The sequence below is a fragment of the Lobosporangium transversale genome (genome assembly GCF_002105155.1).
Source record: "Lobosporangium transversale strain NRRL 3116 chromosome Unknown BCR41scaffold_21, whole genome shotgun sequence".
NCBI classification, from domain to species: domain Eukaryota; kingdom Fungi; phylum Mortierellomycota; class Mortierellomycetes; order Mortierellales; family Mortierellaceae; genus Lobosporangium; species Lobosporangium transversale.
The window spans coordinates 199,024-214,472 of record NW_019028999.1 but is presented as its reverse complement, the minus strand read 5'-3'; the positions used below and the strand labels follow the sequence as shown (position 1 = coordinate 214,472).

The 15,449-nt window shown below is 38.9% G+C and overlaps 6 protein-coding genes across 6 annotated transcripts; 3 read left to right on the top strand and 3 right to left on the bottom strand.

Moving 5' to 3' along the window:
* The first annotated feature begins 71 nt into the window (after positions 1–71).
* On the top strand, positions 72–2,205 carry BCR41DRAFT_354658 (quinon protein alcohol dehydrogenase-like superfamily). Its single transcript, XM_022024353.1, has 6 exons — positions 72–220; positions 367–471; positions 683–895; positions 1,039–1,140; positions 1,289–1,560; positions 1,743–2,205. Exons 1-6 carry the CDS (start codon positions 101–103, stop codon positions 2,035–2,037), a joined length of 1,107 nt encoding a protein of 368 aa, XP_021880793.1. The 5' UTR covers positions 72–100; the 3' UTR covers positions 2,038–2,205.
* BCR41DRAFT_354657 (Endonuclease/exonuclease/phosphatase) lies at positions 2,148–5,173 on the bottom strand. The gene is made up of 6 exons (XM_022024352.1): positions 4,436–5,173; positions 4,241–4,293; positions 3,995–4,066; positions 3,749–3,909; positions 3,543–3,673; positions 2,148–3,422 (listed from the first exon to the last, which is right to left on the bottom strand). The coding sequence occupies exons 1-6, from the start codon at positions 4,999–5,001 to the stop codon at positions 2,213–2,215; spliced, it is 2,193 nt and encodes a 730-aa protein (XP_021880792.1). The 5' UTR covers positions 5,002–5,173; the 3' UTR covers positions 2,148–2,212.
* Positions 5,174–5,462: 289 nt separating this feature from the next.
* Positions 5,463–7,994, top strand: BCR41DRAFT_354653 (hypothetical protein). The gene is made up of 7 exons (XM_022024351.1): positions 5,463–5,561; positions 5,689–5,776; positions 5,892–5,967; positions 6,054–6,152; positions 6,262–6,513; positions 6,619–6,981; positions 7,088–7,994. Exons 1-7 carry the CDS (start codon positions 5,525–5,527, stop codon positions 7,916–7,918), a joined length of 1,746 nt encoding a protein of 581 aa, XP_021880791.1. The 5' UTR covers positions 5,463–5,524; the 3' UTR covers positions 7,919–7,994.
* Positions 7,995–7,999: 5 nt separating this feature from the next.
* On the bottom strand, positions 8,000–8,653 carry BCR41DRAFT_386882 (hypothetical protein; the record flags this gene model as incomplete). The annotated part of the gene is made up of 1 exon (XM_022027845.1): positions 8,000–8,653. The coding sequence occupies exon 1, from the start codon at positions 8,615–8,617 to the stop codon at positions 8,000–8,002; it is 618 nt and encodes a 205-aa protein (XP_021880790.1). The 5' UTR covers positions 8,618–8,653.
* Positions 8,654–8,793: 140 nt separating this feature from the next.
* BCR41DRAFT_354651 (hypothetical protein) lies at positions 8,794–9,236 on the top strand. The gene has a single exon (XM_022024350.1). It carries the CDS (start codon positions 8,983–8,985, stop codon positions 9,148–9,150), a length of 168 nt encoding a protein of 55 aa, XP_021880789.1. The 5' UTR covers positions 8,794–8,982; the 3' UTR covers positions 9,151–9,236.
* Positions 9,237–10,146: 910 nt separating this feature from the next.
* On the bottom strand, positions 10,147–13,363 carry BCR41DRAFT_337184 (hypothetical protein; the record flags this gene model as incomplete). The annotated part of the gene is made up of 3 exons (XM_022022064.1): positions 12,786–13,363; positions 11,714–12,108; positions 10,147–10,374 (listed from the first exon to the last, which is right to left on the bottom strand). The coding sequence occupies exons 1-3, from the start codon at positions 12,913–12,915 to the stop codon at positions 10,147–10,149; spliced, it is 753 nt and encodes a 250-aa protein (XP_021880788.1). The 5' UTR covers positions 12,916–13,363.
* Positions 13,364–15,449: the final 2,086 nt, after the last annotated feature.

Here is a 15,449-nt window from a genome sequence, read left to right as displayed (position 1 = left end):
AAGTTTAATACACGCCCTTTTTTTTACGTGGTTGAATGTCTTTTTTTTTTTCCTCCAAATTCTCCATTTGACCCTCATCTTTTATTTTTACTTGACGAAAATGTCAAACTTCTCATATACTGTGGGCATTCCCATCTTTTGTGTCGGGTTTACACATGACGATAACCTCATTCTTGCAGGAGGCGGCGGGTCTGGGCGATCCGGCGTCCAGAACAAGATTGTAAGAGTTTTTTTTTTTTTTTACTTAATTCACTTAATTGAGCGAAATTTACACTAGAATACAGACTTAGTACTTAAGACACCATAGAAACCGAGGAGGAGGGTTTTATTTAATTTTCTTTTTAATTCTGCTTTTGCATTTAATAGACCATATACAAGATCGACAAGGATAAGAAAACATTATCCACCCTCATTGAAAGAGTATTGAGTCGCGATGAAGACGCCCCTATGTCATTGAGCGTTCACCCAACGGTAAATTGCTGGAATATTCTTGTTTGTTTATCATATGATGGTCAATCTTGCGACATTCGAGCAGGGGGCACGTTTACTGCTTTTTCATGTTGCTAGTATTGCTTGTATCTACAAGCTTTTTTTTATATGCTCCTCACAGGCCGTCTCAATGTCGTGTTAAACTATTCCTACTTCTCTCTACATATGCCTATCACTCTATTTGTATCTTCAGGAACCTGTCATGGCGTTTGGAATCAACAGTGCAATCAACAGAATCGAAGCTGGAGAAAACGAAAACTGCAGGGTTTTTCAATACTCTGATGAGCGGATCGAGCCTGTCCACAATAAAGGAACGCTGTCTAGCAAGGATCCAGAGGTTTATCAAAAAGTTACTCGATTTAGTAATGATGGGTTGTTGCTGGCGACAGGAGGAACCGATGGAGTTGTAGGTTTCATGGGATCAGTATTAAACTTTTTAATGAACTTGAAGTTTTTTAAGTGGGTTTGATTCATAATGACCTAATGGCTAGATGAGAAACTCATTGGTTGGATCTCACTTCTTTTTTTTTTTTTTTTAAAAAAAAAAAGGTCGCTCTACTCAAGTATCCCACACTTAATCCTGCCCTTCCCATTACGCAGTTCAAAGGGCATGAGATTATGGATCTCGACTTCTCAGCAGATGGAAAACACGTAAGCTTCAAACTTGAATTATATTACCGATCTCTTTTTTTTTTTTTTTCTTCTTTAAGCGACTCTTCGATCACAATGTTTACTGATAAAATACTTCATTTCCTGAACGATACATATATTTTTTCTCTATTCACTACGCTCCAACTAGATCGCTGTCGTGTCAGCCCAGAACTTGTGGATCATCTCTACGGCTAAAGGTCGAGTCCTTGAAGCGATTACAAATCCTGTTTTAAACAAGAAGAAGCCTTTTGTATTCCGTACATGTCGCTTCGGACGAGGAGCCTTCTCAAATGTTCTCTATACTGTTGTTAATGGGGATAACAAACAAAAGCCTTTTGTTTGCATGTGGGATGCCTCAAACTGGACACGCATCCGTACCTTAACCATTGGATCCCGCCCGATCACTGCTTGCACTATCAGGTACGCAAAATATTTATGCTTGGTGAAACATTTGGGGGAAATTTGATGAATGCTATAATACTACCGATCGTTATCACGTACCCTAGGATATGTGGTGAAGAGAAGGGATAGAACTCATCTTTTGGATCTTATGTAGCACTATGAATGTAACCAGCCTTTTCTTTTTATCTCGTACATGGTAGTCCTGATGGAAAACTGATTGCATTCGGCTCTTCAGATATGAGTATTCGGGTTTGCAGCGCCAAATCTCTTCAGGTACTCATGACTGTCCCTAAGACACACGCATTCTCAGTAACATCCATGGCATTCAATAGCGATGCGTCATTATTAGTCAGTGGATCCGTGGATGCTGCCTGCCACGTTATTCCAATCCCAAAAACATTCCCAAAGAACAACAACTTTGCGATATTGGTCTTTACTCTCCTCTTCTTATTCTTGGCTGTCGCCATACAGGTCTACCTGACCGCTCAAAAGTAAATCAGAGGATTCACGCTTCTAAAAACACACACACCGATAAATACATTCTTGGCACTTGTTATCTCAATAAGAAATGCTTTTTCTACATTAGAAAAAGAAATTGATCATTGGTACAGTACAAGGGATAATATTACAATAGCGTACAGCATAATAAAATAATTAAATAATAAGGAAGTTAAGTTTGAGTGCATAAGGGTATATACTCTCGTTCCCGAAAAATTGCTACCAATGGAATATGATCTGATGGGAAGTGTTGATTTGGCAGAGCTGTCGGGAGTGCCGCTCGTACATTCGTTCCTGCTTCCTCATTTCGAACAACTTTCGAGGCATTGGTGTCAGGAGTTGAAGCTGAGGCTGTTGCTTTTGAAGACTCCAAGTTATTAGAGATGAATAGTTTTGAAAAATCGAGCAGGATTTTTTTCTCTATGCTATGTCTTCTGTTATTGCTTGCCCTAGCTCCAGCTGATGTGTTGATGGGTGCTGTAGATGATGCTGAGGCTGATGAAGCCGCTGACGAGGGTATCTCCACTTCGATTTCCGAATCCAAATCCGAAGAACTCATATTTACGCTAACATCTGCAGCAGTGGCAGAGGAAGTTTTATATGTGGTTGATGATGGTAATGATGCTACCAGAGCCGGTTGTCCTGATTGTAAGTCCAATGATGGGTCCGTCGCTAAATGATCCAGGAATCCGATTAGACCAAGTGAAGTTGGATCATAGAGCAAATAATCTATCGTTCCTTGAAATTTGCGTGTCGCATTTGTGAAGGGTAAAGTAGACAATTTGTAACTGTCAGCCAGTTCCAAATGATGATAAAAGTATTTATTGTCTGCCCTTGTAAATCGTCCAAAATCGTTGCCACCAAAGTGGCGCGTTTCAACCTTGCCAGTTTTCAAGAATTCGACGACAGAGCTGTCCGGAAGCGAGTTGAAGTCTCCTGCGAGAATTGTGGGGATGTGCTGCTGAGGATGCTGATGTCGATGTTGATGGTGCGGACAACGATGGATGTTATGAGACGATGCTGGTGTTGGTACTGGTGCGGCTTCTGATGCTACTTCACAAGAGCTTAGTAGTTCTCCTTCTGTTACTGGTGGTGACAGTTGAACCATAGCTTGGGCTTTGAGCTCTTCTAACTTTGATGTTAAAATAGCTGTTTGAAGCATTTTGGCATCAGGAAATGCAGGGTCGGCCAAAAGGTGAGTGGTAGCCACCTGAACCTGACGTTTGGTCCTTTTGTTCTCAAATAGTGCCACAATGGCCAGATTGTGAAACAAGTTAAATCGAATGGCCGTATCACGAGCCATGGAGGGCCTCTTCACATCGTCTTCATCAAGCTCAACTTGATTGAAACGTAACACATTTTCGGTTAAAAGTCGAAAACGACTTGATTTTTTTTTTAAAAAAAAAAAAAAAAAAAAAAAAGTATTGCACATGTTTGAGTACATTGTTAATGATAAAATATTTTAGTTTTAACCACACCTCCATGGGGTACTGCATTCTTACCTGTCACGATAAAAAATCGCACATCCATCCCGCATTTCATGCATATTCATTTTGTAAGCATGAATAGATCGGAAGCCGAGACGAGACAGGCGAGGCTTGAAGTACTCATCATGGTCCTTTAACTCAAGTTCCTAGGATTGATGAAACAAAAGACAGGTAAATCATCAAAAAAAAAAAGTCTGGCGTACTCAGATCACAGCACTTGCCTGCAAACACACAATATCTGCATCTGCAAATGCAATCTGATTCAAAATGGCCTCTTTGCGATAATCCCAATCCAGGAAGACAGGCTCACAATTCGCATCCAGCCTTGAAGCATGGCATAATTTGGGTGAGAGAACGTTCCAGGACATAAGCACAAATGATTCTTTATAAATATGACGAATTAATCTAACTGTTAGTAACAAGATCTTGCAGAAAGATCAACCATACTATGTTCTAGATGATCTTACTTGCGTCCATTGACATAGGGCCACTGGAATCATAGATCCACTCTCGCTTTGGTAATGTAATCAAAATATCATCTACAAAGCATTGGTTGACATTTTATTGAAATGTCAAAAAGGAAGCCAAGAGAAAGGACTAATAAGTATTGCATTACTGCTGTTTGTTCAATATTTGATCGACAGTCAATAAACAGTGAAACACGCGTTTATCTTATCTATAATGGAAAAAAGCTATTTTTTTTTCCGACTTACCAGCTGGTGGTGGGGCATGTTCTTCTTCATAAAGCCATCCGCGGGGTATGACACTGCTCAGCATTGAAAGTAGAATAAAGGCGTTTCATTGCGTCGTTACAGCGCTGCTCCTCTCATCCATTAACTCTTCAAACCATTGTCATTCGGATATGCTTTGTCAAAGAACTCTCGCTTCAAGAGGATTTTTTTACCCACCTGAGAGGGATGGGGGGATCTATTGCACCAAAATAATGGTCGTCATCCTCCATCTGTGGTGAACCAAAGTCAACTAAGGGCATCACCATATGCTGCTGAAGCTGCATTAACCCCTTGGCTTGGTATGCCTGTGTTCGTTGATTTCTTCGGCGGTTCTTGCTCTGACGAGCCGCTTTCTGGACTTGATCTTGCCCCTGTCTTTTCTGTATTGGCTGATGGTTCCAACCATTCCCGCCATTCTTACCGAAAGAATTGGACGGGACGTATTCAATGCCACCTGGTGAAGCTGCAGTTCTATTGATGTTGATGCTATTAAGAGAATTGTAAGCTGTTGAGGATAGTGGTTTCGACAGACTGATTGGACGTTTTTGCAGAGAGAGTGGGGTCCAGGCAGCAGCCTCGGAAAGAGAAGGCCAGGATGACTCATAGCCAGAATCAGCTAGACTCTCGCCAAAAGTTAAAGATGGGGGGGAAGACAGCATCAATGAGGAAGTGGAGGATGACAAGGATGGGTTGGTGGGATGAGATGGAGGGATGTTCATGGGTGCTGTTCTTGATGTAGCCATCTGGTGAATGCCGTTGTTGAAGAATGGATAGAGAGTTGTAGAAACTAGAAACGTGTAGCAAGAATAGAGAGAGAAGATAGAATGGATAGAGGAAAGGGGAAGGAAAGAAGTAGCTTGTGTAAGAAGTAGAGAAGAAAGAAGGAAGAGTTCTTTTTCAAAGTGGCTACAAAGGTGGTCGGTGCGAAAAGAATGTGGCATAAATCTATACCACACTTCAAGTAATAGGGCATCTTTTTCTACACTCTTTGTCCTTGTTCACACGCACCCAAAAAATCCAGCATATTCATGGGTTGAGAAACAATAAAGTTTCTAGTCAAGTTCCCGCAATTCGACAACAACAGAATTTGTCTGTCTATCAGTGCAACCATCTTTGTATGACAAGGAGCTACCTGGTGACTGCTATAGCAACCCCTCTCATAAGAGCAAGAAGGTCTTCTCAAAAAAAAAAAAGGACATTTCCACGTCATAATCACTTTTCTTTTACCTCATCAACACATCAATTACAGATTCAGGGCACTTCATCATGTTTCGACCTGCAAACCCTTTTGACGAGATTGTCGGTAAGAGTCATAGACTCTGTCACACTTTAAAAACGTATAGTTATTTCTATTGCTGCGGTTGCGGCTAATAAATGTGAGCGCAATTGGTCTCTGATTCTCTGCTTACATTCTGCATTCTACTCCGCAGCCAATGCAACGAGTGAGACCTTGACATCCGAGAACTGGGATCTCATTCTCTCCATCTGTGAAAAAGTGAACCGTTCAAGTGATAATGCGTAAGAGGCAACAAGTGGATCATGGTGTATTGTCGGCAATGGATGAATAGATATTGTTATAACACTATTTGATAATCCTACTTTTGGTTGACACGCCTCTTTGTTATATTAACAGCGGCCGTGATTGTTTTGCTGCAATTCAGAAGCGCCTCTACAACAAGAATGCAAATGTGATCCTATACTCGTTGACTGTAAGTCATTTTAACTAGGTGCTATGAGGTAACAGAGTCAGCTGTGAGGGATACTCGGCTTATAACAAACTTCTTATATTCACTAGCTGTGTGAATCACTTGCCAAGAACTGCGGACTGAAGGCTCAACGTGAAATATCTTCACGTGCCTTTACTACACTACTTGTCAAGATCCTTAATGAAAAGGTTTGTGAATGCTCGTACATACTTCACAGATTAAATTATGAAGAAAATCTGGTGACGAGTCTCCTGACCCTTTTACTGATTACTACTTATTTTTAAACCTTCCATTCAGACTACCCATCCAGCTGTGCGGCAACGGATATTGGAATTGATTCAACAGTGGGCATTTGAGTTCCGCGCAGATCCCTCTTTGGGTATTATGGATGAAACATATCAGCAACTTCGTACTCAATCAAAGTTCAAATTTCCTTCGCCACAAAAACCTAAAAAAGAACTCAAAAGCGAGGCTGACAAGCGAAAGGAAGAAGAAGAGTTGCAACTAGCATTGGCGCTCTCTCTATCTGCGAGCGAGCATAATGAGCGGGTAAGTGAGAATAACTCTCGCCTCACTAGTACCTCTGCATATGACACGGAGCTTAATACTTGCAATTCATAATAATCCATGGCCGTCATTTATCTCTTTGTATAGACATCCGCCACGAGACAAACAAAACATCCAGAAATCGCGGAACCTCCAGTTAAGCGAGTACGTGCACTTTATGATTTTGAACCAACAGAGAGTGGAGAACTTGGATTCCAGAAAGACGACATCATAGTTGTTTTAGCAACATCCTATCAGGATTGGTGGAAAGGCGAGCTCTACGGACGCCAAGGGATTTTCCCTGTAAACTATGTCGAGGAGATAAAGGAAGGAGAGCAAAATCAAAATGGGACTACTAGCGATGATGAAGCCCATGTTCTACAAGAAGCCAAGAACATTGACGTCCTAATCCGGATGTTGCAGAATGTTGATCCAAGACGAGATAATTTCTCGGACAATGAACAACTTCAGGTAAAATAATTAACCTGCTGTTTAATATTTCCAAAAAAAAAAAAATAAAAAAATAAAAAAAAAAAATAGTGCAAGTACTAATGTTAGTACACGTTCTACCTGACAGGATACATACAACAATGTCCTTGGAATAAGACCTAAGCTTGTGGAGCTGATCAAGAAACATGGAGAAAAGAAGGACGAAATGTTGGCCTTGAGTGAAAAGCTGGCTAGGGCAAGATCGACCTATGAGAAGATGATGGAACAATCCATCGCAAAGTATAGCAACCCCGGTTACGGTGCCTATCAATCGTACGCGCCCAACCCTGCAGCATCTTACTATAGTCCTAGCGTTTCCGGACAAACTGGGCAGAACAGAAATACGTACTCGACTACACCATATCATCTACCGCAACAACAACAGCCATATGGCCCTGGGCCGGTAGTGAGTCAAGCTACTCTTGGACAGTATCAGCAGGACACTCAGTATGCACCGTACACACCCCAGATTAGCCAACAGCAGCTACCGCTACAGCAGTTACCGCTACAGCAGCAACCACTTCAACAGCAGCCAATCCAACAACAACCAATCCAACAACAGCAACAATCCCAGCAACAGCCCCAACAGATTCAACCTCCTAGTTATGATCAAGTATATCACAATCAGACACCATCACAATCACAGGCACCCATAGATCCTAATCTCAATAATACTCAGCAACTTCAGCAGCAAGGTCAGCCTTTCTCGCCCCAACCTCTTCAGCAGCAGCCAGTGCAAGCACCGTACCAAGGATACCAACAGCAACAGCAGCCCATGTCAGGAAATGATTTTCAGCCTCAGCAGCAACAACAACAAGCATATGTGCCCCAATCAACGCCTTTTGTAGCGCCAACCAATGGCTATGCTCCCCAGCCTCAATTTGCTCCTGCAGCTCCTGCAGCTCCTGCATTCCAATAACTATTTTCTTAATGTTTGCAAGCAAAACTAAGTAGCCTCAAGAAGAAGGAGAAAAAAAAAATTTTTTTTATTCAAGTGATATTATGAAACCTGAACAGAATCGCTTTCAAGACGTTTCTTCATACTGTCAATGCGACGCTGGAAATTGAATACCATATTATTTTTGCCCATGTCAATGTAGACTTGACGTTGTTTTTTCCATGTTTCTATAACTTCATATGCGGTTGCAATTTGTTCTTTGGTTGGGGGTATCGACGTTGGACCATCGGCAGTAGATGGTATAGTAATAATATCAACAGAGTTTTTGCTATTTTTGGCTTTTGTCTTTGAAGAACGCAATGATAAAGGCCCCAAGCCTGTCTCTTGTAACATTGCCAAACGAGCGAGACTGGCTTCAGCCTGAATCAAGTCTCTTACTGCAACACATGCGTCAGCAAAAGCTTTCCAAAGGTCAATTTTAAGCGAGTTTATCAGCTGGACCTGAGCATGCGTCCAATTCTCAGTTGTGGGAAGATTGTCAACAAGTGCACACGACTGAGCCAACAGAGGAAGAGGTGATTTTTTGTTCTGAACATATTCTTTTGCAAGAGCAGATTGTATTTGTATTTTGAGAAGTGTATCTGTGAATAGTTGTTGATCCTGTTCGAATGTCGCAGAAGAAGAGGAGGGCTTTTGTGATGAGGAAGAGATGGATTCCATGACAATAAATGAGAAGCGCAGACTGAAAATTCATCGATTTGCTCGGGAGTTGAGTTGATCAAACTATGAGAGGAAATAAGTGCAGCACAATCTTGGCCGTGTTACGCATTTTGAGCAACAATTATGCTGTATTTTTCACCAGGGCAAACTCGGGTTGATGGGATCAGATCACATCAAATCTTTTTATAAAACATCTCTCCACTCCTGTCAATCTCTTCAAGAAACACATTACACCTAAACATGCGTGCCTGGTCTACTCCTTTCCTCCGCCCTATGGCTCCTTTCCTTATCGGAGGCGCCGTTACCTTCTACCTCATCAATAGCGCCCAGGAAACTATGTTGAAGAGTATGTTCTTTCTGTCTGAATGTTTTTTAATCCCTTCCTTCCGATAAAAGAGAATGACGATAAAGAAAAACAGGGAGTAAAAACATTTTTCGCCCTGAGGTTTTCACAGCTATCGACCAGTACTATGTTTTTGAACTCGTGCTTTTGTTGGTTGACTCTCAGGAGCAATTTTCTAAGCTGTTATTGAAGGGAATGCTTGTGTTGGAGATTCTATTCGGGGACACCACACGTTGTGAATAGTATGCTCGTTCGTCCATTCTAACTTTTTCACGGCCTTTAATTTTTTATTCATAAAAAAAAAAAAAAAAAAAAAAAAAATCTAGGCGACCAGTTCAAGAACGATCCACGCAATCCTCATTGTAAGTGAAAAACTAGCTCTCTAGACACCCTCTCTTTCATGCAGTATACGTAATATCTCCCATTATCAAAGGGACTAGTATTGACGAATAATAATGGTGAAAATCTTTTTCTTTTTTTTTTTTTTTTTTCTTTTTATTTAGTCACCGGCAAGAAGGAGGAGAAGCATTAAACATCGTTGGATCAAAAAGTCAACAATAAATAAATAAAAAGAAAAAAAGAAAAAGAAAAAAAAAAAAAAAAAAAAAAAAAAAAAAAAGAAAGCAAGGTTTTTTTCTCGGCAATCCCAGTATCAACTTGTTATTCTGGCGTATTCATTATGTTTCACAGGGATCAGGAGATTTTTAGGAAAGATGAAAAGAGACATCTTGTGAACAAATACAATACAGTTGATATAAGTTGGGCAATCATGTATTGCTTGATGAAATTTCAATACAAGTTTTTTTTTTTTTTTTTTTTTTTTTTTTTTTTTGGCTTCCACATTTGTCGAATTATAATTGTATATATTATGATTTTTATTATTACTATAATTTATTGTGAATCGGCATTAGGGTGGTGATCTACAATAGCACGGATGGAGTGTGTTATTACAACAAATGCTCTATGCAGAAATGACTATACAAATAATTAATGGAGAATGAAATTGAAATGATCTATCAGATGATGGATGATAATGCGTAATGCGAAATGTGTAATGTGTAATGTGTAATAATGTGAAATGCAGAGGGTTGCGCTTCTAGGTAATGTTTACTCTAGGCAAGGCAGGAAAGAAACAAGAGGCAACCCATTGGGACAATGGTATAAGCAAAAAAAAAAAAAAAAAAAATTAAGCAGCTGTGGCGGGCTTGAACATGTTTTGGAGGATCTCGACACCTTGAAGTTCTTGCTGATGAGATTGAATAAAATTCACAACGTCCTTTTCAGTGACATATAAGCTGAATTTGAGCAGGCCAAGGAAAGAGCGCTCCATTCTATTGATGTCGTGCACTGAATAGAGACCATCAGTGATTTTGGAGAACATTCGATTGAGGCCGACACAATCCTCCTCGATAAACTAGAAAGATTGTAATAAAAATAATAATTAAAAAAATATAAAAATATAAAAAAAAAGAATGAAGATCATTGTTAGGCGTTGTTGATTTACTTAATATTAACATGCAATAGAAATATGAAATATGTAATATGTAATTTATCAGGGCTATGTTGTCATGTTCAAATTGAACGTGCAGCTTTGTTGATATTGTATGCATGCCATGCGGATTCAAGTTCCACATGCTTTGCCACGCCACACCGCGCCATTCCCATGTTTGGCCGAGCAAAAAAAAAAAATTATTCGAGTAAACCCCCCAAAAATGGGCTGGACATGAAAGCTCGCTCATTGCCTATAATGGCTCACTTTCATCCATCCATCCTACACTTTTATCCATCTTATCCGGTCCAATGCGCACCAGGTAACCTCTGGAGATACTCTTTTTGTTTTTTTGTTTTTTTTGTTTTTGAAACTGTTTTAAATTGAGTTACTGGAGATGTATCGCTTAAATATATGTGGCACGAAATGAGAGAGTGGAATTTAAGCCCGATTGCTCTATCGGCATGCTATAGTTGAATATATTAAAAGGATGAGAGGAAAAAAAAAAAAAAAAAAAAAAAGGTCGAGCCTCAAAACAGAACAGCTTAACATCCCAACAAAAAAAAGAAAGAAAGAAAGAAAGAAAGAAAGAAAGAAAGAAAGAAAGAAAGAAAGAGAGCGCGAATGAGCTCAGATTTGAACCCTCTCCTACGATTGCTAAAAAAAAAAAAAAAAAAAAAAAAACGCTCCTCTAACTTTGGCTCTCTTTCATCACTACAAGATGCTTGGCCATGCCATGCCACGCCATGCGATCGCTCTTCTCAATAGACTGTCCGTGCCTTTTTGCCTATTTGGTTCATTCCTAATGTTCGAACAGGAATATCCTCTTCCGCAGCCCTTTTTTTGTTGTTGTCATTACTGTTATTGATTGTGAGCTTCCCCAAAATTATATTCTTTCTTGGCTATCAACCCATGACATGCTACTGCCTCTTCTCCATTCAATACCTAATGGTGTTTGTAGATTATCTCTTTTGACCTGATTAATATACAACAGAGTAAGGAGGTTGTATACAATGGGAAGATCGGCTATCTAGTTTGCATACCACATTACATGAATATTTCTACACCTTCCACCCAAACAATTTACACAGGGTAGAAATGATGTGCTGATTATGCGCTCAATCCCTCCCCCCGCGTGTCAAAAAAAAAAGACCTTTCCCCGTGCCTTAGTTTCTATTGTTATTCGCTAATGCTGGGATTTCTTTTTTTTTTTTTTTTTTTTTATTTTTTTTTTTATGTGTACATGTTAATGCGTTTGACTTGCCTTTTTGACAACCAGTAAGGCGGATAAAATAATCTTGAAGGGTGTGTCAGGATCACCTCGTGCCATGTTTGTCAATGCCTTTTTGAGCCGATCCACATAGATTAAGGAGATGACAAGAGCCAGCTCTGTTACCGAAGCCTTGACACAGATATTTCTGAGGAAATGAATCAAACTTGGTCGTTGTTCTCCGACGACTTCTGAAGTAGTGGAAGAACAAGAGGAAGTTGAAGAGGTAGAGCAAGATGGAGAAGGCGGAGATGTAACATCGTTACCACCATTAGCAGCATCTGTAGAGCTCGTTAAAGCAGGGCTTTTACAAAACAGAGCACTGGTGCGAAACACAGGTGGAGGTGGAGGACATTGGAGCACGGAAAGGACAGATCCGGCAGCCAGGGCTAAAATAACATTTTAGGAAAGAAAAAAAAAAAAAAAAAAAAAAAATTCAGAAAATCAGGGACGGTTTCTATCATTTTCATTATAACCGGAATCCTAAATTCCAAAAAAAATTGTCAAAACTTTTTCCCTCAACTTGCTCCTCCCGGTTTCCTCTACCATGAAGGCAGGAAGTAAGAGTGAGGCTAACATGTGCTCGCTGACAAAGTACGTATTCAGCAGCAAGAGGACATGTGGAAGTGGAGCAGTACAAATTTAAACATAATCAAATAATAGAACCACTGATTGCAATAGAGCGATCAGACCATCTTTTTTATAACATGTATAATTGCTGCTTCATCATATTAAATATTTAATATTTAGAAAATAAAAAATAAAAAATAAAAACAACCCCACCAAGTTTTTTTTTTATGATAGACAATAGGGTAGAACAACGATGTCGTATGCCGAATTGTAAATAACAAAAAAAAAAAAAAAAAAAAAAAGCTTTTTACAAGGAGTAACATTTGAGTATTCTTCTTCATTCATATCTCTCTCTCTCTTTTTTTTACTTCAACATTAATCGCCTCTCTAAATATCTTGAGCCCTTTTTTTTTTTTTTTTTTTTCTAAAACTGATCTATCAACTCTTCACTTTCAGAGAAAAGTATGAACAGAAGAGATGTATGCAATGAACTTACATAGCAATGCTTCTGGACAGGGAGAAGAGACCATTGGTAGATCAATGAAGCGTTGGTTTTGCATTAATTCCTCCGCCATGGGATCAGAGTCGGATGCAGACGAGGAAGAGGACGGACAGAGTGACTCCATGTTGTGATGAATTATTTTGTGTTTGTGGAACGAGTAAAAGATTTTCACGGATACGGAAATACTGAAAACAAAAAACAAAAAAAAAAGGGTTTATAAGATAGTGGATAATGTGTAATGGATGATAGAGAGTGTAAAGGAGTAGAAACGATAGGCTTGGAATGAACTACTGCCAATGATGAAAAGAAATGACCAAATGAGAGAGAGAGAGAAAGAAAGAGAGAGAGAGAGAGAAAGAAAGAAAGAAAGAAAGAGAAAAAGAGAAAAAGAAAAGAAAGAAGGAATGGGAGAAGAGATGGATTATCGATGAATATATATTTAACAAAATGGGCGTGAAGAGTGAGAGCGATGTCCGTTTAATTTTCTTTTTTATATTCTTTTAAATCGTGGCAAGGCACAAGATTGTTACTTGTTGTGGGTAGGATGGATGAAAAGACAAAAGGGAGAGAAAAGAAAGAATGAATAAAAGGAAAAGGAATTAAATACTTTCTACGGAATCATAAGACAAAAAGAGAGAGAGAGAGAGAGAAAAGAAAAAAAAAAAAACGATGCCGGGGAAACATTGAAGAAAACATGGACATGAAGGACATTGGATAGATTGTTTTTCCTTTGGGTTTTCTTTTCATTTAATAGAATAGCCATCCATACAAGCAAAACAATTGCAGATATTCTTATTTAGAATATTTTGATTGCATTGTGGATTGATTTCCATTGTCGCTAAAGTACTGTAGCATTGTACTGCAGTAACCTATTCTTTCAAATACTACATTATAGAGCAATATAGAAAATCGACATGCAAATGCAAATGCAGAGTATTGTAAAAAGTAATAACAATTGCTGTGAAGCTTAAACAGGAGATGGTCAATCTCTATTACATATATATATATATATATCATAATCATAATCATTATTACCATTGATTGCTATTACATTATATATTACATTATATTATTATTTTTCCTTTTTTCCCAGAGATATCAAAAAGGGACGGTGTTGTTAGAGACTGATGAATGCATCAATCAATCTTCATGTTGATACGGAAGATTGACAATAATGGTTGCTGATCTGACAGAGCGTGATTGGTTCCTTTGTCACAGCCCTTTTTTTTCTCATTCAAATACAATTATTTAGCATTGCCTTTTAGCATGTCACTTCCTCTCCCAATGGTTCTATGCTTTTTTGTATTTTGATTTTACTCCGGTAATTGTTGGAATTACATTTAATAGGTCAGATGAAGTATAAAAAAAAAAGAGAGAGAGAAAAGCAATTGGATGGGAAAAAAAAAAAGAGGGTTTGCACTGTTGGAAAGATTGATAAAGAAGAAGGGGAGAAGAAAAAAAGGACAGGGTACAGGGGTATATACTTGTACAGGGATCAGAGATCAAGGATCATGGATTAGAGCCAAGGATAGATCAAATAATGCCCGAGTTGTCGGAAGTACAGCCCATTCGGCTCAAACGATCGGAGGAAGGGGAACGAGAAAAAAAAAAAAAAAAAAAGCAAAACTGAATTGTTACTGTTGCAATTAGTGGAAGGAGAAGTTTTTACACCCTCACATACTATTTACGCACACACATACCCGCCGCACAAACTCATTCATACATATATATTATATTTGTAGCTGCGGATAAACGGCTTTATGAAATATGCTGTGTGCAGAAAATGAAATTAAAAAAAAAAATATCGGCGAGTAATCAAAGTAATTGAGATGATGCAGAGAAAGAAATGGGGAGAGAGAGAGCAGGCAATGCAATCAATCCAAAAAGAAAAGAAAAGAAAAAAAAAAAAAAACTGTATACTATGTATACTATATATTGTAATGATGAGGAAGAGAAGGATACGCGTATGAGACAGAGAGAGAAAGATAGAGTGAAGCAAGACAGAAAGAAAGAGTGACGAGGCGAAGGACGGATTGATGGGAAGAAATGATGTTTATCAGAGTGCAAACAATAACAACAACATCCAATGTTTGCAATGTTTGTCACACACATTTACGCAGAAAACGTTTTTTTTTTTTTCTCGTTTTCTCGTTTTTTTTTTATTTTGCGCGCTCAAAAGAATTTCAGGAACAGACAGACAGGGTCCAGCACCCTTTTGGTTCATCACCCTCTCTCTCTTTTTTTTTTTTTTTTTTTTTTTAAACTGTAATGCCAAACAAACCCTGTGAAAGAGCAAACACGATCACTTGCAGATTCCTGTTTTTCTTCTCTTCCCTTCCTTTTATCTTGGATGTGCCTTGCTTATCCATTAGCTGTCATTGGTAAGCCGCTTCGCTCCATGTGCAGTATCTCCCTTTTTTTTTTTTTTTTTTTTTCTTTCTTAAAGATAAAACAAAGAAATCTTTTGCTTCTCCTAGTCGGGTGATCTTTTGTCTTTCCTCGTGCTGTTACATGGGATCCTGAAACTCTGCTAAAGAATGCTTGATTGTTAACCAAAGTAGAAAAGGACCTTCCTTTCCCCTATTGCTCTATTGGTCCTTGAACAGCTTTTTTTTATTTTTTTTGCTGCCCTAAGCAAAATGAGTTACATGTACATGT